Below are 22901 nucleotides of genomic sequence, written 5' to 3' on the forward strand. Positions count from 1 at the left end.
CATACATGACAGGTTCAACCCAAAATCCATTCAAGTGGGAGTTTACAAGACTTCATGGTTCCACTGTAATATTTGTAGTGTTTTTAAAAAACAAACATTAATCAATTATGAGAATAATAGTGGGATAAATGTCTTCTAATCTCAAAATGAGCTCAAGAGTCAAGTTCAACTGGTAGTTAAGTCTAATATCTACTTTAACAAAGCAACATTCTAAATAGAGTAGTAAAGTATGTCACATTGATATGATAACCAATAAACCTGAAATTTGCATATTAGGTGCATTTCCATCTAATACAGGTGTAAAAAACATAGTACATAAATACACATCTAAAAAAAACTATGAAGAACCTTGAATCTGACATGAAGAATGAAAAAGAATGAGCACAAATTACTCAATTAAGTTTGCTTGCCTAGTTTTGTTCTTTTTAAATATTAAGGTAACAGCTATAAAACAAAATAAAAGCCTCAGTATAATACTATGGCAACAGAGTCAGAGCACACGGGACCAAATTCTTTTGCCATTAAGGTCTGACCGAAAAAACAATACAAGAAGCAGCACCTATTCTAACCTTCTTTATTGTAAACCAGAAATCACCAAAATATTTTAAAGAATGATGTAGACTAAAAAGGCAGCTTGTAGAGCTATATAATGTGTGGGGTTTTTTTAATTAAGTAATGCTGCATAAACATACTATTTCTTATATTTTGGAATTGAAAGTCTGTTTCTTCATACACAGAATATCATATTTTGTAGTATTATCTAGTTGTTTTATTTGTTTTCTAAGGGAACTAGAAGAACACTTTCTGTGTGTTAGCCTCATATGCCCTTCCAGGGTTCCTCCTCTACCTGAATCTTTACTAAGCAGTATTTTATACAACGTACCAACAAAGCAGCTTGTCCAAGTTCTGTTTTGCTCTAATTTTACTAAAACTATAGGGTTTTTTTAATGATGGTCTGAATTAAATTCTTACAAAACTGTGGCACACCACCATAAATTAAACAGCCCTAAGATTTACTCAGGTTATTTTATTAGAAAACAAAACTGTACAATTCATATTAAAATAGTCCATTTCTTGGGTTTAGGTGTTACCCATAGAAAGTAACAGAACAATTCTACAGTAAACCATGGTCCAATTAACCTCCTGTTTAATTTTTCTCCATCTACCATAATGGGCTTAGAAAGTTGGACAAAAAATCTGATCTAATTCATCAATACCAACAGAAAGCATCCTGCAGTCTTTGATGATCAACTGACTTCTTGTAATACAATAATCTAAGAATAGTCTTTTGAAAAAATGCATATATGTTTGCCATGATTAGTTTAAAAAGCACAGGTATCTCATAAAAAAGTTTGTACAGTACAATATTTATCTGGGACTTCGCAATGACAGCTGCCAAACTATCTAATGCAATTTGCTAGCTGGTATTAAAGGACTTGAGACAACTGGAATAAAACTTCAATTTAGTAAATGGAAATGCATAAACATATTGGCCCACATATTTGTAACAGCAAAAAGCAAAAAATAAAACACTCATGAGGAGATTCAAATATGCAAAGCAGGAAATCCATGGATGTTCAAAAAAGCTAGGAAAATGTCACTAATTAAAAGCATGCTTGAAATGCATTTTCCTGTGACTTGGCACACACCATTAAAAGAAACAGACCTTCCAATTTATCTAAAAATCACCTCATGATAACCAATAAAACACACAATTCAACATCAACACAATAAACTCTCAAATAACTGTTTATACTTGTTTTCAGCTGACTTTTCATAAAAATATCTACTTACATTCTTAATTATTTTCTTTTGATTGCAAAATGACCAGGCAAAGTCTTTTTATTAAAAATTCTGCTTGTCTTTTATGTGAGATTTATTAGGAATATGACTGAACATCCATTCAATTCTAAGATTTCTTGAAAGCCTGCTTATTCAGGGAAGCACTAAAAGACAAGCCTTAACATTATTTTTCAAACCCACCCTCAGACACAAGTAGGATGATGAGTTTTTCCTATCAGCTTCCTAAAGCATTACCATCCTATTTCCCACAGGAACTTAAAAACAAAGAAATCCTCCAGTAAAAGCAGGTTGTTAAGACCTGACATTCCTAATATAAAAAGAAGTTAAATTACATTTTGGAGTTGTCCCTTTAAGTTAAAAGGAAGTAGAGTAACAAACATTTGCTGTTGAAATTAATTTTTTTAAAAGACCGCTACTTTAGAAATGAAAATTAATACTTTAATAAACAATTTCAGTTTAATTCGTAAATGATAAAATACTAAAAAAATAAATTATAGTAAACATTCAATTATGCAGGAGGTCTATGCTTTAGAAACTAAGAATTTGCAAGCAAAAATGAATTACCAGAAGAGAAGAAGGAAGAAGCAGCTGAAATAAGGTGATGGGTTGCCAGGGAGGAAAGAGTAATGAGCAGTGAAGCTAAAAACATAAGGAAGGCCTAGAGAGGAGAAAAGGAAGAGCGTTAAGGGAAAAAAAGGAAAAAAGCTTATTACTAAGCAAGTTACAAGTCAAGGAGAAATATGAATAGAGTTTCTGCAGATAAAATAAGCTAAGAAGATTAAAAAAAAAAAAAAAAGTATAATAATCACACAGACACCAGGATGAGCAGTTATCTCATCAATCCAAGTGCTCTGTTATCAGTTTAGATACAGGAGATCAGTAAGAGTTTTTTGTGTTACCAAAAATGAGACTTCTAAGAGGAGATGATAGAGTGTCATGATTGCCTTTGGCCACCTCTGGTCAAATAAAAAGATATTTAAAGATATTATGGACTTTTTAAATGAAGTAATAACGTAAATGCTGATGGCCTTGCCTTAAAAAGAAAAAAAAGGCAGTAGATTCCATTGTTAAAAGCTGCATACATGTGGGTTCCTGCTCAACAATTAATGACTGTTCTGTTTTCATAAATAATTTTTTTTTTTTCTGTTAAAAGACAAAGGGAATGGAAATCCTATCATTCATGCACTACTGCATCTACTATATGTTAATGAGAACATAATTAAAATAGAGTGTCTACACTAATTTTACACTATTAAAATACTATAGACATCGAGAAGTCTCTCTTGGCAGCAAGAATTAATGTTGGAAGTATTAACATTTAAGTTGAAAATAATATTAAATTACATTTTTTACACCTCTAAGCTTTGTAGCCAACCACTGTGGCAAGTTACTTCACTGCTTACACAACTACAGCATACTGAAGGATTCACACAATATAAATCTCCAACTGGGATAGTGCTAATATGAAAAGGACACAAATGTCAGAGAGAAGGTACAGACCTTAAAGTATTACTTTCGATGTTATCAAATACAAGTTAGGAAAGAAAACAAGTTGGGGCACCAGTAAAAAACACCTTTAAAATACTTCATTTTCAAAACAGAAAGTGACCTACTGCCGGCAGAGGAAATCCGAAGCTATGGGAAAACTAAATGAAACAGCCAGTCCTCTAGTTAAAACACACTCGCTGGGAGGACCCTGCCTCTGACAGATACAGAACAGAGGAAGTATGGAAAACAAAACTGAATTCTGTTTTTCTATTTGTACTGATACGAGAAGAAAATTTCTAAGTGCAGTTACCTATTAGCACTATCATTTGCTGCTTGGATGCTGCTGTCTATTTGTAGGACTGTTTTATAATCAATGTATGCCTGTCGATACCGCTCCATAGACTCATGTGCCATCGCTCGTCGCAGAAGTGGCTTAAGGGAAAACGGCTGAAGCTCCAGAGCCCTGGGAAAACAAAAGCAAAATGCAGGAATGAAACAGAATAACTGAAATAATATTAATAAAAGTACTTTATTACATATACAACTATACATAACAACTCTGTGATTTCAGATGGGTCTTACAGTAACACAACCAAGGAAAATGGGACTGAGTGGCTTATATTACTACCCTAAATGACATGCAGTTATGAAATTGTTAGTGCCTTAACTACAACTTACTCCACTCAAATCTGTCTTCCACCTGGAAAACTACTTTCATCACCAAGAAAAGATTAATGTAATGGCAGCTGTTCAAAAGCAAAAGCTATGTTTCCTAAGCCATGCCTAGATCTATGGGGATTTCAGGTATTTGGTCCTTTTGCCTACGTGATTTTCTGTTCTTCTTCCTTACATGCAAGTATGTACATTAAAAATACATTTGGTAAGACATGAATAAACACCTGTCTTTTTTTGGCTTTTAGGTTTTTGCCTGTATCTTGTATGTTTACTCTTCTGGTTGTGTATCTGGTTAACACTGAGCTCAGCCCCTGACACTGTGCAATCAGAACTTGCTTCCAAACACCACGTGCTTTTCCAGCAATATGAAGAAGCAATACACAAAAGCTTTATTTATTAAAGCCTACCCTTCATAAATCAATGATTCTTGGTAAAGAGAAAAAGAGATAAACTTTGAAATACTGAAATCAAGATAAGTCTAGCCAACTACATTTCATAGAATCATAAAGTAATTCAGGCTGAGAGGTCCCTAATCCAACCGTTACAGAATGTAACGGTTTTTTTGCAGGGGTTTTGTAGGGGCTATGATATTGTGTGGTGTTGTGTTTTTCAAAGGCATTCAGCAACATGAAGAGAAATTGAATGCTGGAAATACTTATGAAATGGAAATTGGAAATGTTTATTGCAGAAATCTTCGTTTCTCTAGCTTTAGGAGGAGTAATGGTGCAAAGTCAAGTCACAGCAAAGAAGACCAACAGCCTCTTGGACTTAAAAAGGGAGCACAGCCAGTGGATCGAAGGAAGTGATTATCCCCTTGTACTCAGCACTCCAAACCAGAGTCTTGAGACAGAGATCCAACAGAGGGCTTTTGGTACACTTCTAAGCCCTAAATAGCTAGAATTCACTAAAAGATAAATGTTCAATTCTTATTTTTCTATCACTAATATAAGCAAAACACCATTTTTTTACTCTGAAGTCAAGTAACCTATTTGTGATCATCCTTTATGTCATGTTGCCTTGCGAATATTTAATTGACACTGCCCAAAACACGTGTGCTTGCAGTTTTGCAGTTCTGCTTCCCAGTCTCTAAATTATTTCTACCTCTGTTGCGTTCACTGAGCATCACAGGTCCATGTATATCCAGAAAATATGCACAACAATAAGGACATTATTGTTAAGTACTAAGAAAATGAGTTTCCAACTGGTAAAAATACAAAATGCAAAACTTTTTAATTACTGGTTTCAGTCTTACATATTTCAGACCTCCTGAAAAAAAAATGTGATGGCTGCTTAACTTGCCATCTTGTTTTATCAGCCAGCATGGTCCTGCATCTGTTTTAACAAAATATTGTTAACGAGTCAATTTTTTCAAATGATGTTTTCAGAAAACATTTCTCTCAGGTAGAATATATACAGTAAGTCAAATATTTAGTTAATACAAAATTACATGCATATTCTATTTTTATGATATGGTTTTGTTTTTAACAGTTGGGTTGTGCTGTAAAAAATTTGACTGATTAATTAATATGATTTCTAACTGTCTTGGGATCCTTTTTTGCATTTTAAGCCCCACTCTTACTGACCCTACCTATGAAAATATTTTTAAAAACATATAGAAATACAGTAATAATTTAGTGGAAGGCAGTGTTTAGAAGTTTTTGAAGGTGTCTGACCCTCCCTAACTCCTGTATCCTTAATAGCCACGATAAGCAGAGAGGATTTTAGCTCAGCGCCTGAACAGCTGTAATTACTGTTTATAACTATGCCAAGTATATATTTAAAATAAAACAAAAAAAAGGCAAGCAAACCAAATACTGAAGAACACACACATATACAGCATACATATGCTTGAAAGCAATTTCCGACCTTGTGATAAGCATCTGGCTTAACAAACCTTTTACATATAAATTACTACAGAGCATAATTGAAGTAAGTCTGCTTTTATATTTAAATTTTTGACCCTGCTATGCATTTCTGTGTACAGAAGAAGCCTAACAACTGTTATCACACACTAAGACAGCAATTTGAAAGTTACTCCTTCCCTAGACTCCATGTGATTGTTTACATAAGTGACAAATACATCTGTCATTTAGACAAGGAATCAGACTTCATTGAATATTGTTCTAAGTCAAACTGCAATAACAATATATCAGTTTAAATGTTTAATCATCATCAGGAATGTTGTTGTTCTACATGCGAGGCTGCAATTTACCTGTTACAATCCTGAATGCAGTCACTGCAGTTGCCTTCTTTGAGGTAACATGCTGCTCTGTTAGAGTACAAGACACTTAAATCATCTGGACTTTGTTCTCCTAAAAGAAGTTACAATTAAAATCAAAGACCATTACTAAAACGACATTCAAGAATTAAAGATTTGCATACTGTAAGTTGCACTGCAGTGATGCAGTCTGCTGACAATGCAAAGCTGTAAGGAGCTTTATCATGTCACCAAGAATATGTAATTATTCAAACACTTAAATAAAAGCAAACAGCTTTGCACCAAGTAAGTTAAAAGATTATTTCACTCACCTTCCTAATATTTTGTATTACATGAACTATCCTCTACGGACAATCAAAGAATTTACTGCACAGTAACTCCTGCCAAAACTCCAGGGATAACCTAGGTTAGTTCATTTGTAATTCCTTTAAAAAAATCGAAGCAATAATCCTAGATTTAAGTGTAAAGTATTGCACTCACCTAGACCAATGACATATTCAATTGCTTCTGAGTATTTGAGCACAGCTTCTCCAAACTGCCCACTCTTAAATAACTCATTTCCTTCACTTTTTAGTTTTGCAGCAATAGGAGGAAGTGAAGTAGAACTGGTATCACCAACTGGCTGAGACCCTGCTCCATGCGATCTGGAGATCTTCTCATCTTTAGGGGTTTCACTCCTTTGATAACTGTGTAAATAGCCATTAACTTCACCTTCATGGTCTGACAAATGCTTTTGTGAGTTCTCCTCTGATGTGCCTTTTTTCAATCCACTCTCAGTAGATTCCTTCTGCTTCTTCGTCTCTCTGTCCTCCGCCTTACTGCCCTCTCCTTTGGTACGAAACTTTCGGTGTGTGTTCCCCATCGCCACCGTCCCAGCAGCCGCTTCTCCTCTCACTGGCACGCCAGATTCTGCAGGGAAGTTAATGAGCTCAGTTAGAGCTTGCATCATCAGAAGAAACTATCGTCCTGGCAAGAGAGGGGTGTACAGCCAAAGAACACGGTACCAAATCCCTCAGGCACCCTCATGTCACGAAGATTTATTTGCCTCAGAAAACACCCATAAGAACAGAGAAGAATTCCTACTTTCAGCTAACTTGCAATTATCACTGAAAAGGTATTACTATGAAATCTCATTTCTCCTTCCTGGGCACATGGGGAACCCCTGTTCCGTAGTGTCCGAATGGTACAGAATGCACCTTGAAATTAACTCCTTAAATACCAGCCGTTGCAACAATACTGATACTTGGCTTTTCCGTGACCAAATGGATGTGCTTGCACGTTAAACTTAGAAGATACAACTAACAAACCAGTGATATTGCACACTTCAAAACTCTCCTCAAATACAACATAGAATAGAAGGAAAAAAGTTTATAAATAATTCTCAAAAAGGTTTAATTTAAATATAATGTTAAAACGCCTTTTCTAGAGTTCTGATCACAGATATTAACATATATAAATTCTTTATTCTTGATACACTCTTGATACTCCCGATCATGAAAGGCAACTCTGTGTTTTGGTGCTGGGTTTTCACCTTCCCCTAACTTGATGTGCTCATCCGTGCAACAGCATTTTTTCAAGCCTTCATATATTGGAGCAATACTTCCAACTGACTCAAACTAAACTTCTGAGGTTGATTGAACATGGATGAACACTAGAGGTTGTTCCAAATTACAGAAATATTTTTTTAATGCACAAAATGTTACTGAAATCAAACTGAACAGGATGGCAGAGCATAAGGTTTTTAAAAACAATAAATTCTTTGATGCCTAATAGACAAAAGCTCTAACTGCATCCTTCCTAGCTGTGGTCTCTGTTTCGAAATACTGTGTTTAATAATGAGTTCATATTCCACAGTGGGAACAATGATAGGATAAATCTATTCTACCCACACAGACATTCTTATAAAACTTCGAGTGAGTAAGTGAGTGAGTAAGTACATCAATCAATCAATCAATGTATGTCACAGACAAACAGGTGATAGGACGTGTGTTTAGCAAACATTCTACAGCAAAACACTCTTGAGGATCTTCCCAACTGCCAGAGACAAAGAAAAAGCAAGGAAGGCAGATAATGCGTGATGTGAATATCATTAATGCAAACGTCATTTCCTGAATACAGAAGAAAATTTCCTGAAGATGAAGGCCACAGAACCAATTCTGGATTACACAGGAAACATTTAACACATTTGGAGTCTTCCTGAAAATAAGAATACTCATAATTAACTTGTTTAGCTGTGAGGTTATGCCAATTGCCTGAATACTTCTGGACTGAGTAAACACCATGAACAGAATTGTACAGCTATATTTCTCAAATCTAATTCTCACTGTCTTTCCGTTTACATGTTCATACCATAAACAATATTCCTGTATTGGCGTCTACAGAGAAATAAATTCATGAAAGCAGAATGTTTTAAGTTTTTTGTTTTGTTTTTTGTAATTTATTACATCATCTCTCACTTAAAATAAATTTCCAGCTACACAAAGTATTTATCCTCCAGAAGCGTGGCAGAAAAATAGTGGTGGCAGAATGGAAAGCAACATACCTAATTCTAGTTCACAATAAATTAACCTATTACGAAGCCAGGAAACATTTTCAACTCTTATCCACTCTGCACCAGCTACATATGAAGGCAACTGGAATGGTCCGAATCTCCACTATAATAAATGTGACTACACAACAGGACTACATGGACTACTGGACTGACTGTGACTACATGATTAGACGTATAGAGAAGACATGTAAGATGCTTAGTCTACTTATAGCTATTAGAGCCACAGAACATATCAGATTTATTAAATAAATGAACTTTGTATTTGTTTCCAGTTGTACTTTAAAACACAGAGTAATCTATGAAGATGCTTGCCTCCTAAATCTCAAAAATACTTATGTTTATCACATGAACATGTTTGACACTGACGTCAATTGACAATCTTCCCTATGTTTAAAAGCCTAACCATTCATCAACAGAATGGGAGTCTTCCTATGGAGCTAGAAGGCACTTAGTCATCTAAATGCTCCCAATAGAAAGCAACCCCAAATTAAGTAATATTTAAGGCTAGCGACCTGAACCTTTTCTTCCAGGGTTTTAGCTGAGGAGACTTAGTAGATACCTACTGATTTTGAAAAATGTCTTTTACATAAACTTGTGTGCAAATAATGCATTATAGAATCACACATATGCAGTCTAATATTCACAATTAACTTGGCAAACCCATAGACTGGTTTAATTTCAAGATAAAGAACCACATAGGCCACAGAAAATACAAAATCTACAGTTGTCATGCCAAATTCTCTTAAAGAACCAACAGAACGGAGAAAAGGTGGAAATTAACCCAGGGATGTTATTCTGTTGCAGGCTGGAGGACACACTTTCAGCTGACTCCAAAAGCAACCTGTCAGTGCAAAGCTCGATAGCCTCAGCTGCCTCACATGCTCCCACAAGTCAGATATTTTGATTGTGCCAATAGCTTCATCTCAGCAGTCTTGCAGTTAGTCATACACTAATCCCAGAATGGGAGCTGCACTTCAACTGCTTGCAAACTACATGCAGCACAAGAGTTACATGTTGTTTACCTCTAATATACTAATATTACTTTCCGAGCACACAGATCTCTTACATTAAAAACCAAAAAAAGACAAACCAAATTACATGCCACTTGATCATTTTTACACCCTTTGAGCCAATCAAAGGAGGAAACATGCAGAAAAATGTGATGGTGGGAAGGCAAGAGATCTGTGCAAGAGAAAGAGCTAGGGAGCACAAAATGTTCTCTAACACTGGAAGACATTCCCGACATTAAATATTGGTGTAAAATTACACACAACACAGGGAAGCAACATTTTCCATCTGTTTCTGTTATATCCTTTCTAGAAATAATTCCAAAGAGGTGTAACACAACTGGATCCTAGATTTCACACTCAGATCTACTTTAAGTAGTAAATGTAATTTTAGTCTTCAAACAGGCAAAATTCTTTGCAAGCAAATACAGATGAACTGTGTGAATAAACACTGCAATACCAAAAGGTATTTTTTTTTCCTCATGTTAAAATTAAATAGGAAATGATATTACATTACTTTTATCTCCATTGCTTCTTTCACTTTCTTCTGTATTTTCCCCTCTTTCCTCATCACCTTCTGAATCCTCTATATCTTGAATAAGTATTCTTTTTCCTTTGCCTTGAGTCTCAGATACAGGCTTTAAACCTTTCAGTTTCTTTTCAATCTCTAGCAGATTTTTCTGCAATATAGAAAAAAACCAGCAGGTATATAAATTCTAATTTATATAGAGAAAATACATTCTGTTGAATAATCCACATAAGATCCTGAAGAACTATAAAATATTACAAATATAAAACCAGAAAAAATAAACGAATGTGACTTTTTCAAGAGTCAGTATCAAAACGAAGATTAACACTCAATGGATCTTTTTGAGAGAAATTTCCAAATAACTTTGATCAGCTAAGACACTATTACTGTTACCATCTTCAGCAACAAAATTTTAGGCACCTAAATTACATAGAGAAGACTGGAGTGCCTACAGTGTCTCGCAATTAAGTAGCAAACAAAAGATCTGATCAAATTCAAGTACCTCATTTCCACCACAGGCACCTATGTAGTCCTGGGAAACTGATCATTGGCACAGTAGGTTGGGTGTGTCCTCAAACTCATACTCAAATCAAACAATAAAACAATATAAACTGTATTCGCTGTATGCTACAACTGCACACAACTTCTTTCTAGTCACATGCAACTCATTTATCTTTACCTTAGCTATAGCATTTTCTGGTTCGATACATAATACTTTGTTCAGATCCTCTATAGCTGTCTGGTAATTCTGCAGCTGATTGTGTACAGTGGCACGGCGCATCAGAGCTACAAAGGAACAAAGTGTATTATTTATGTATTTAAAGCATAAACCATATAATAATACACTATTTTTCTATACATATTAAGTTTAAAAGTTTTTAAAATTTTGCATTTACTTCATAATTACTCTGTATTAGTAATAACTATTCTTTTGATCATTTTTAACAATGTAATTTCACATAGCACCTTTTGAAATAGCAATCATAAACTGTGAAGAATCTTTTAATATTTTTCCAATTTTTCCCCTCCTCCCATGCAAATATAATTAGCTACATTCAAGCCCTTACCTTCAGAAGGGAATTAATCAGCAACTTTCATTGTTTTCATGTCACTTTTAAGGTAATTAATACTTCAGTGTGGAAACAACACACTATATGAGTACAAGAGTGCTTATAGTAATCATTTAAAAAACAAGAGTTAGCTCCATGCTACTGCATAAGAAAACCCATTACGGATCAACAGGACAGACTGCATAAAACTTCTCTGACCCTGAAAATACTCTTACAATACCCTTGAGGAGCTACTCTGTTTCCTTCTTTATTCTTGGACTTGATCTGAAGCTCAGTGAAGTCAACTAACAACATGGATGGATATGTTGCATTTTATTTGCTAGAAATAAAATACTACATAGAAGGGCAAGTTTATGTTCTACTTTACCTTTTACATTGCCAGGTTCCATATCTAGTACCTTCTCACAATCCTGCAAAGCACTGTCCCAGTTCTGAAGTTTGATTTCTGCTTGAGCTTTGTTATTATATGCAGCTGCAGTGGGTATTACTGATATACTCCTGAAAAAGGGAGTATTGATCATGGTAGGCTCATAGTTAAATAAACTGAATGTAGAAACACTTGAGTATTGGAAGCTGAAAACAGTATCATAACAATACTAACACTGATATTCTAACCGTGATAATGGTTAGAAAATCCTTCCTGTGAAACCAGAGGCAACCATCCACCAACTAGATGTACCATCTTCAGAGGTCTGTTGCTTGCCAGGGCTTAGATCTGAGATGTTGCCAAAAAGATGTCATGGCTCATCTGTCCCTTCAGCTATCGCCTTGTGCTGCAATTCATGGAGACTTGAATGAAACTGCCAAATTAAACATTTGAATGTATCAAGAGTAACTACAGAGCTCTGCAGGCTATGATGAAGAGCGTGGGGGGCCACATGGGCGTCTTGATCTTGCTTGTAGAAGGAAAAGACTCAGCAGTGGATGAATCATCCAGGTCTTGCTGCATGGCTGGTATTGTAGACAGGGGTTTCACTTTTACAACAGGATAATCTCTGAGGAATAAGGAAAACTGGGATCCATACAACAAAGTGGTACGAAACAATCCTTGCCAACACCCTTGCTAACCAAGGACTAACCAACAACCTTGCTAATCAAGGACTCTAACCTATGTTCACTGGGAAGAGGGGCACTAGGGAAGTGTCAGAAGGACAGCGTACTGAAGATACTCTCATACTTTCTTTGTGAAAAAAGCTTGACTGGAGGACAATCTCAACAAAAACCAAAAGAACACAAAATTTAGATACACAGCAGATGGTAGTGGTGATGGGCTACCCAGGAGGAATATAGAGACACTATTTAAGTGCAAGTGATGGAATTAAGAAAGCAAAAGCTTAGCTGAAGTTGAAACTAGTAAAGGGATGTGAGGAGCAACAAGAAAAGTTTGTGGGGTTTTGTTGTGGTTTTGGTTTTGTTTGGTTTAAGGTCTATCAGCAGCAAAACAAAGATTAAGGAAACTGTGGGCCAGCTGGTCAGTGCAGCAGAGGACCTAGTGACAAAGAACATGGAAAAGTTTGAGGTACTCAGTGGCTACTTTGCTTCAGTCTTCATTGCTAAGGTTTGCTCTCAGGCTTCCCAAGTCCCTGAGTCTACAAGCAGATTCTGTAGCAGTGAAGCAGTACCCACAACAGAGGAAGACAAAGTTAGAAAACATTTGAGAAAATAGGATATACATGAGTTCCAGATGGGGTGTTCAGGAAGCTGGCCAATGTTACTACAAGACTGGTCTATACCATCTCCGAAAAGTCATGATGACTGGGAGAGGTTCCTGGTGACTGGTAAAGGCAAACATCACATGTCTTCAAGAATGGCAAGGTGGAGGACCTGGGAAACTACAGGCCAGTCAGTTTAACCTCATTTCTCAGAAAGATGATGGAGCAAGTCTTCTGGATTCCTGTCCAGGCTCATGAAGGTTAAGAAGGTGACTAGCAACAGCTAGCATGGATTTGCCAAAGGCAAATCATGCCAAGACCAGCCTGATAGGTTGCTTTACTGAGTGGCTCGGTGAAGGAAGGAAGAAGAGAAGATGTTGCTTACCTTGACTGTGGCAAAGCCTTTGACATGATCTCCCACAGTATTCTTATAGTCAAATAAGTAAAACATGGTCTAGGTAAGTGGACAATAAGGCAGAGAGAAAACTGACTGAACTCCTGGGCTCAAAGAATTGAGTCATGCAAAGTCCAACGGGTGACCAGCTACTCATGGCCTCCCTTTGGGATCAATAGTTTATAGCATCTTTATCAGAGGGGTGTATGGAGATGGGAAGATATGGAGAAAAAAGAGCCACATCCTTCTCAGAACTGCACACTGACAGGGCAAAAGGCAACAGACACAAGTTGCAAAAAGGAAATCTCTGATGACATTATAGGAAAAAAAAAATACTGTAAGGGTAGTTAAACACTGCAAGAGGCTGTGAAATCTTCGTCCCTTGGAGATATAAAAAACTTAACTGAATGCCCTGAATAACCTGATCTAACTTGGCCCTCCTTTGAGGGGTGATTTGCCCAAAAGATCATTCAGAAGTCATTTCCAACCTAAATTATTCTGTGATTCTGCAGTATAAATGAAAGTACTAAGCAGAGTGATTTTACCAGAGGTATGCAGAAAAATAGACAAGATCTATTTATTTTAAAATCACATCGGCATAACAGAATTGTGTCACAGCGTGTCCTCTGCAAAAGTTTTGAATTTCTTTAGAAATTAGAGAGGTTTGTTTATTGTAAAATAGAAAGTACTCTCTACGTTCAGCTTAAAATAGTAGGCCTTATTACAGGACAAACAGAATGAATAACTGTACGCTGATTATTTCTCTATAGAATTCTACTCTTCTTCCATCTTAGTCATACACAAAAAAACCCTTCAGACTATTATCAATCCACTCCAAAATATGTTTTATTTAAGTATTTCTAAATATAGGAAAATAAGGATTTTTTGATAGTATTAGAAAAATGCCCAGTTAGAAGAGTACAAAGTGTCAATATCATATATTTCAGAAAGCGTACAATGCCCCATGGGGTCAAATATATAAGGATTTTCTGTTAGGAAGAATTCTGCCTATCCTTACTAATTAATACCTTATTTATTAATATGCCCCAAGAGTAGAGATTTTAACTTATTTTTATATTTCAAATTTGTATTTTATTTATTGCATATAAATAAAGTTATGGAATTTTTTTTTTATATCCATGTCCAGGTATTAAAAAGGAACAAACAAACAAGAAAGATGTTACAGCTGCAAGTCAATAACAAAAAAAATACACATCAAATGCCACAGTTCAAACAGGCCGTACACTGTGAATATCAATACCTTTGTGCACATACATACATCAACAATATCCAGCTAAATTTTTCATAAGCTCTTCTACAAAACCCTGCCTCCTTCAGTGACAGTATGAATGCTGCTCCCTAAACATAAATCTGTCCAATATTTATTTTATTGCTGTTGCACACAACTTATTCCTATTCATTATTTTCTCCATACTCGTCTGCACTGACCACAGACACATAAATTTTTGAGGGTATCCCACTACAATATCATAGCCCATGAATTATCTTAATACTTCTGTTCACAGTAGTGCGATATCATTAGCCTCAATTTACAGTGGTAATTAATACCCCAAGATTCCCATACGTTTTCAGTTTCTAAGTGACAACTTGGATTCTTGTAGAACTTGTGTTTTTTTAAATTCCTTATCATTTCAAAGCATTGATTTAAATACAAAATTGAGTTTCCTTTAACATTAATGTGTGAGCAGTGAGCACTTTTGCAAGTCAGACCTATAGTGTCTCAAGATGGGTAATCTGCAAATGAGAAACAAATGTTGGTCTCATGTGAAAAACCTTTTTTTTATAAATGGCATCATGTTCAAACACTGTGGAAAAGGTAGAGAAAAAAAATCTAGTTCTCCAAAGGTAACGTTCAAATACATTATCTGAAACACTATTCTTCTCTTCCTATTATGGTCAATTCTGTTACCTTGAACTTTTCTACTTTTGAAACAAATACAACAGAGGTCCTGTAGCAACAACCACTATTTACATAATTAAAGCCAAAGTCTGAATGTAGTCCACTGTGCACTAAATAAGGCAAGCAATATACAAGAGTCTCTTTTTTTTAATCCTGTGTTTATATACCTTTTTCTGGACTGCTACTAATTACAGACAGTGTTATAATGAAGCAGCACCTAATTTTTCCTTCTCCTAAGAAGAGTTTAAATCAATTTTACTTATTAACAACTGAGACACTCCTATGGACATGATTAATTAGAATTAATTTGTAGTGAATTTAGTTTCTTATGCTTTTATTTTTGTAAACTTGCCCTTGAATATCAACAGTTTTGAAAAACGTGAAGAAATTTGTGACACCTGTAGGTTGCATCCCCTCACTATTTATCCACTTTTCTTCCTGACAAATAAAAATTAATATCAGGATGCAATAGTGCTTTAAGAATTCTCCTATCAAATCTTTTTACCCTTTTGAAAATAATCTAATTGTCACTAGCTGCTTCAGTAAGAAGTTGCTTTAATTACATTGCTCTAAAAATAACATTCACAAGTAAGTCATTAAAATAAAAGAACACAATAGTATTTACTCACCGAGTGTAATATGTCACTGCTTCCACATAATCACCACTGGCAAAGGCTTCATTGCCCTTTTCTTTTTCACGATTAGCAATAAAAATCTTCTCTTTCTTTGTCATGCCTAGAAAAACATATTTATACAAAACAACTAACAACTGCACAGATGCAATCAAAATACTGTCAGCTAAAATACTTTAAAAGTTGTAATCTGTGTATTATTGTTTAAAGGAACATGGCTTACTAAAAGACAAATTTGTATTTTATTTGCTATAATAAAAACTTATATTCTTCTGATAGGCATACAATTCAGAATGCAAGATGAAAGCAGCTGGCTCACCTCTACCATAGGTTTATAATAGCAGAAGTATGCTTTACTTCTTTACCTAACACTCTCAACTTAAACACAACATAAATATTTTAACTGATGATTAACACAAAGACTGGATTTTTTTCAAATATGGTTTCAAGCTCAGTTGACCCCCTAGCAACTTTTGGTATCTCTAGGGCCTGAAAAATAGATAAATGTAATATGCTTCATCAATTTGTATTCACACTCTATAAACACAGCATAACAATTAAAGAAAAATTATGTTTCTAAAAGACATTACCAGTTGTGTCTATTTTCTTTTCAATTACAGGTAGCCTTGGCCTACTAAAGAATCTTGCTTTTGAGTTATTTTCTTCACAGCCTTCATCAATTTTAGAACACTCCTTTTCCACATCAAACCTTAAATTAATAAAAAGAACAAATTCAACAATGCTGCATTGCAAGACTCCTTTACTAAAAGAAAGGAATATTATATTTCTGTTATAAACCAAAGGAAAAGAGAGATAAAGGCTGTGTTCAATAATCCATGACTAGTTAGGAAAAATATGTTTAGTGTTATCTCTTTTCCTTGTGTGGTTGTCTTTTTTTGTGTGTTATTCTCCTGCTCCCCTCTTTCTCCTTCTGGTTAAACTCAACCAAACCAAACCAAGAAAGATCTCTGTCTCACCTCCTCGCCATGCCTACCACCCCAAAGACAGGTAAAATTTAAGAAACAGTTCATCAGGCTCAATCCCAGCCCTATCAAACATCTATATTAACCTTTGCCAAAATACCATGGAAGCAGCTTCAAAGTAATTAATACTGTAAACATTAGAGAGATTTCAAAATACTCTCAGACACTTCCAAGTTTAATCTGAAGCAGCTTTTGAAAACAGTGTTTAGGAATTTATATCAAAAAAATATTGCTATGGTCCTATAAAACAAATACAGTAATAACCAATTCCTACACTATCTAGAAACACTACACTCACTGCTTTTCTCTTTAGGACTTAATGACAAATAGCCTTTGCTTTCCAATCTTGATAATATGAATAATTTCTATCTGAAATAGAGACACAATTTTGGAAATGTATCCAATTCAAAACCTTTTCAGGTAAGACTAATTGTTCTCCATTTTAATTCTGATCTTTTGCTGTCTTACCATTTTATTATAAATTAACCACATTTCAAAGTAAGTGTTTTTAAAATATGATGTCAAACATTTTGTTCAGAAATTGCCTAAACAATTATTTGAAGGTTTTGAAATTATGCTCAGAATCTTTTGAAAACATGATATGCTTCAAACCGGAAAACTTATTTCAAACAACTTCTGTTTCAGTATACTCTCATAATCCGAAATACATTATGTGGGAAAATTCACAAACTGTAGTATTATAAGCATGCTAAAGCACTTAAAGATTGTGTACATAAAACTGTAAACAAAATCCCCAAACTATTACTTTAAAGGATACAGTGGAAAGAGGGATGAAAGAATAAATTGTTGCCCAAGTTATTTTGATACCCTGTTTTGTTTGTTCACATTTGAGCAGGAAGGCCCCAATTTCTGAAACATACATGCATGAAAATAACTGATTTTCACAACTGTTTGTAAGAACAGCATCTTATGCAGACAGGGGTTTTGTAGGGGTTTTAGTATAGAGTGAAATATTAAGGTTTAATAACCCAAACTCCACAGATTTAGTTCCCCATCTACTGCACTGGAAATTTGTGCCTCCTCACTCTGATCCTACCGCATCACATTCCAGATTTCAGGAGCTAGAGAGAAGCTGCTACCATGCAAAAGAGAGAAGTATGTGCATTTCTCCCTCTGTGTTCAATAATTTGGGGACATCAACCTGTTACATAACCTGGGAGGATAACATGCCACCATTACTTAATGCAGAGAGCGTTTTTGTATCAAGGCTTCATCCACTCTAGAAATAGTCCCTGTCTACACCTCTGATGATGTGTAACTGCATTTGAGCAAACTAAAGCACCTGCCTCACGCTCATTCTTTGAGGTCAGTGGGGGTCAGTAAAGGAATAACGATTAATTAGTTTTGTTTTTAATTTGAACTGTGACTTTAGATACACAGAAGATCAAATTTATAAGTTACCTGAGAAGTGCTTTCAAAACCTCATAAATTAAGCTAATTTTCATTCCTTGCTTTTATGTCCATAGATTTCATAGCTTAGATATTGAAAGGAAAAATGAAATCTGAAACAAAATCACTTCTTATTTATATTTTCTGCTGACTTGCTATATTTCATACGCAAAAGTATAGACTAACTTGTTCTCAGATGTTAGTACAATGCATCATCTGCATTTTAACAGAAAACCTAAGTTTCACCAAAGTGGTGTTAATTCCCTGAAATGTTGACCTTAATAATATGTTTCTGGATATTTTTAAACGACCACCATATTCCATTATTAAGCAAGTAAATAACATTTAACAAAAACTTAAATATAAAGGATTTAACATACTTGTCCCATTCACTGTAATCTCGTGGTATGTTTTTCTTGTTTCTTTGCTTGTCTTGTGACTTTTCATGCTGAAAGAGATACAACCAGCCTGTAAGACATTTTTTAAAGTGGAAAGTGACAACTTTTTGTTTTGTTTCTGCAATATATACTCCTAGTAACTAACACTATTCATGACTAACCTCAGCATAGTCTTGAACATTTAATTCATATTTTTAAAATAAAATCTTCATGTATTTCACATATCGTCGTAGTCTGAGAACCTCTTCAACCTCACACCTTCTCTGCACTGCCCTGTTATATGTCACAGAGGCACTGAATAAAACTTTCAGATAGAAGACTTATCTTCCTAATTAGTACCTTGTGCTGCCATTTCCAAACCATCCTTTCAACACAGCAAGGGAGAACTCAAGTCTTGGGAATCCTAGCCTTGTGATGAGGTGGTTGACACTGAGACTGAATCTGTAACCTCATCTAGGCTTGCCATTCCCAAGAGAAGGCAATGCACAGATTTTTATAGTCCCTGGAACCCTCACAAGAAACTTACGAATGTTTGCCTTCAAAATAGCGTCTTGGCTTCTTTGGAGTATTTCACACTCCACTCAAGCTAATTCCCAAGATGACTTACACTCATTCCGACTTTTAGACAAGCTCCATTATAGAGATTTGCCTTACCTCCAATTTATCCTTAGGACCTTCCTGCAACAATCAGTCCCATAACAGATTCGACTGACTTGTATTTCAACCATTCTCCTACACTAAAGGAACCTATTTCCATAGCTGGCACGTTTGGCATCTCTTCTACCTCTGTCATGAAACTATATTTCTGATATGTCCGCCCTGCTTGTTGACTTCAACAATAGTTAATAGCAAGGTGTGGCTCCAAACAGGTATTCCACGGTGGAACAGCCAGTTCAAAAGATTCCTACCTACTCTGTCCTGGCCATTCAGCCCTCCTCTGACCTTGTAATCCATCATTCACTGAGTTAAACTAATGTAATTGTTCGTAGAGTTGCACATTTACAATTATGTGGGTTCAAACAACCAATTTGATAGAGATTATGGTGCAATCCCTAAATATGTGTACCAGTTCAACTGAGCATGTGATAAACTAGACCAAAGAAATAAGCACCAACCTCTTAAACTAGCTTTACCAGTGGTGACACTGTAACAAGGAAATACTTCTGCAGTTGGATGTAAACGCCTCAATTACATAATGCAAATGTGACCCTTCCTGTAAACACTTCTAACTAAATATAATGTTAGGTTACATAAACTTTTATACTGTATAACTTCAGAATTAATGTTCTCAGTCTTTCAAGAAGCTAGGCAAAATGACATTTAGTGATCAGGATGTTTCAAGGAGGTAACTCTTAAATATGGCTTCCTGAAACACAAGTTACCATTATATATGAATCCTTGTGTATATTACAAACTTACTAATTTAATAAATACCAAATCTTTTTTTCAAACCAGACATCCTTAACTTAAATGAGCACATAAATAGCAAAACTCTCAGAAGAAAAGTCATAAGGTATTTACACTAATCCAACTTTAATTTAGGGAGAGAACTACAGCATGTCCCTTTAAGGAATACGGCAGAAACGGTGACTCAAAAACTCACATTTTAAAAAATTCTAGGTCCCATATTCTTGGGGCGATTGTAACCAAGTTGCAGTGCCAGCACAGTCAGGAATTTCTTAATCAGTAATATTTCAGAGCATCTCATCCAAGAGGCTTTGATGAAAAATGTATGTTTGCATGTTGTAGAACTAAAAAAAACCCCCAAACTAAACAACTCTGCTCTTGTAATGTTTCTTGCTAGAATTCACAATGCACAGATCCCACAGAGTCTGAAGCTCAGTGAACAATTTCTGGACCAAAGATCAAAGCATGCACTGGCTTCAGTTCAGGTGACACAGAATTTGGCCTTGGCTATCCTCTCGGCCCCATGGGATGCCCTAAGGCATTGCTACTCTGTGTCAGCTACCTAATATTCTTTTTTAGTTCAGAGTATCCAATATAATATGAAGGCTATATGGGTAGCATCACAGTGGACTTCTACAACATAAAACTTGGAATGTATGTTGCATGCCCTGGACTGTAGCATGAGGAGGTATCTCAAGACAGAAATATTTCTGGAAAAACATGAGGAAACTGTGTTTGGCAAAGGAACTTAAGTCTGTTGAAATCCCATCCATACAGTTTTTTGGAAATGAGTATCTCTAAACCTATGCTTTAGTTCTGTCCTAGAAAAAGTTAGGCAGCAAAAACAATAATTAAGCACTGTGGACAGTTAGAAACAGAAAAAGTCAAGCGGCCTCTCTTGCCCTGTTTTATTTTGCAGTATAGATATACCCTTGAAGTCTAGGGCTCTGCGAAAAACAGCTGTGGAAGACAGAAACTTACATATTGTGTTAAAGAAGGAAATACTGCATAAAGTTCACTCTTTATCTCCTCATTTTTGTAAAATCTTCCACATGACTTCACATCAACAAGAAAACACCATACAAAGTTACAAGCTATTAGCAGTGAATTAAACGTATAACTACATTTAGTATCAGCAAGAAAATCAGGTTACAGACACAACAAGATGCTTCCATTTAACCAATTCGTACTCATTGGTGCAATCCACTGGTTTAGGGTCAATAAGGATTTCCAGAATTGGCTTAATTGAAGATACTGAACTTTTTATACATTGGATCAGATGAACAGTCTCAAATCAAATAACAACATAAAATCATGGAAGGGTTGGTTAATTTCTTTCTAGCAGAGAGGAGAAATTTATCATGCCAACTTTATTCTTGATACATCACAAAATTATGTGATGCCAGTGTAAAAATAATTAGTCCTAACTGATTAGCAAATATGTTTAAATATTATAAGATTACACATAGCTTTATCAGCAAGAAAGAAAATAAATAAAAACTGATTAAACCCTATTTTGGTGAGATTTCATATAACAGGTGTAGGTTTAGTGTATACAGTAGAAACAGCTGCTTTTTATTCAGCAGTGATCTAGTAGTGGTGTAACCACACTGCTACATACAAAAATTGAATTCTAAAACTCAGTTTCAGGCTTCTCTTCTCTCTTCCAGGACACGTTACAATTACTTCAGAGTCTGTCTGATTGGACAAAAGGAATGGAAATCATTTACCACAGATAAGGCATAAAGCTGTATCTAGGTTTCTTGCGTAATAATCCTAACATCTAAGCCTTGTATGGAGAAGAAAAATTTGATCTGAAGACTTGCACTGTTTAAATCAGGAGAAGAAAAATCTGAACAAATATTTTATCTGTGAATAGAGAACACAGGCTCTTCAGTAAAACTGCATATCCTAGATTTCAAACCACTTTACACCATTTTATGACTATATGTGAATGTGGATTCACTGAGTTCACATGATATTTTATTTACTATTTTCTCTTCTAGGAAACATTTATACAAGACATAAATCAAGAGTAAATCTACAGTAGCACTCTTCGTCTCAGCAAAACAAGATAGACAAGAGGAACATACATTACAAAATGTGAAAGAGGACAGATTAATGACAACCAAACAAACCAAACCCAAAACAAACACAAAAGCACACTTTAGTCTCAATATTAACCACTTGTAAAGCATGAGACTGGAATTCCCAGTCTCTTTATATAGGACATAATGGAGAGTGCCTAGTTATCCCAGTGTCTTGGTCCAATGTCTAAGTACCAGCTGACAAAAAGTAGTTTCTGACAACACAGGAACACAAATCAGGCATTTACTAATACATAATTATCCCAATAAAATTTGTCAAATTAACGATTAATAAGAAATATCACATGACCTGTAAGGATCCTTTAATAACTTTTCTCACTTCCCAAAAGAAAAATCCTTCTGTGAATTTGTTGCAAGAGTGTTGCAGAATTCAGAAGAAAAGAGTGGGAATCAGCCTGAAGCCATCCATGGTAACATCTGACAATTCAAAAAAATCATGTCCCACACCTACTTTTCTGCCAATCCCTCCACAATAGCACTGAATTTAGTAAGAAAAACTGATGACAGACAAAACAGATTTCAGGAAGATAAATACATGGCAAAAAAAATCAGGAAACTAGTACCTAGGGGAAAAAAAAAATTAAATGTTTCTTCTGTAGTTCTGAAAATTTGTTAAGTATGCTTTACGGCTAAAGTTGAAATATCAACTCAAGGT

General features: G+C 35.3%; 1 protein-coding gene across 3 annotated transcripts in view; it reads right to left on the bottom strand.

The window, feature by feature from the left end:
- SPAG1 (sperm associated antigen 1) overlaps positions 1–22901 on the bottom strand; it is a 38137-nt gene that overhangs the window by 10603 nt on the left and 4633 nt on the right. For all 3 annotated transcript variants that reach the window (XM_082043814.1, XM_082043813.1, XM_082043815.1), the window contains exons 5-13: positions 18714–18781; positions 16531–16649; positions 15938–16043; positions 11709–11839; positions 10951–11057; positions 10260–10422; positions 6665–7093; positions 6179–6278; positions 3602–3754 (exon numbers count right to left, since the gene is read on the bottom strand). In XM_082043814.1, the coding sequence (XP_081899940.1) occupies positions 3602–3754; positions 6179–6278; positions 6665–7093; positions 10260–10422; positions 10951–11057; positions 11709–11839; positions 15938–16043; positions 16531–16649; positions 18714–18781 (1376 nt within the window). The remainder of the gene's footprint in view (positions 1–3601; positions 3755–6178; positions 6279–6664; positions 7094–10259; positions 10423–10950; positions 11058–11708; positions 11840–15937; positions 16044–16530; positions 16650–18713; positions 18782–22901) is intronic.

This window comes from Streptopelia decaocto, assembly GCF_964273445.1.
Source record: "Streptopelia decaocto genome assembly, chromosome: 2".
Taxonomy (NCBI): Eukaryota; Metazoa; Chordata; class Aves; order Columbiformes; family Columbidae; genus Streptopelia; species Streptopelia decaocto.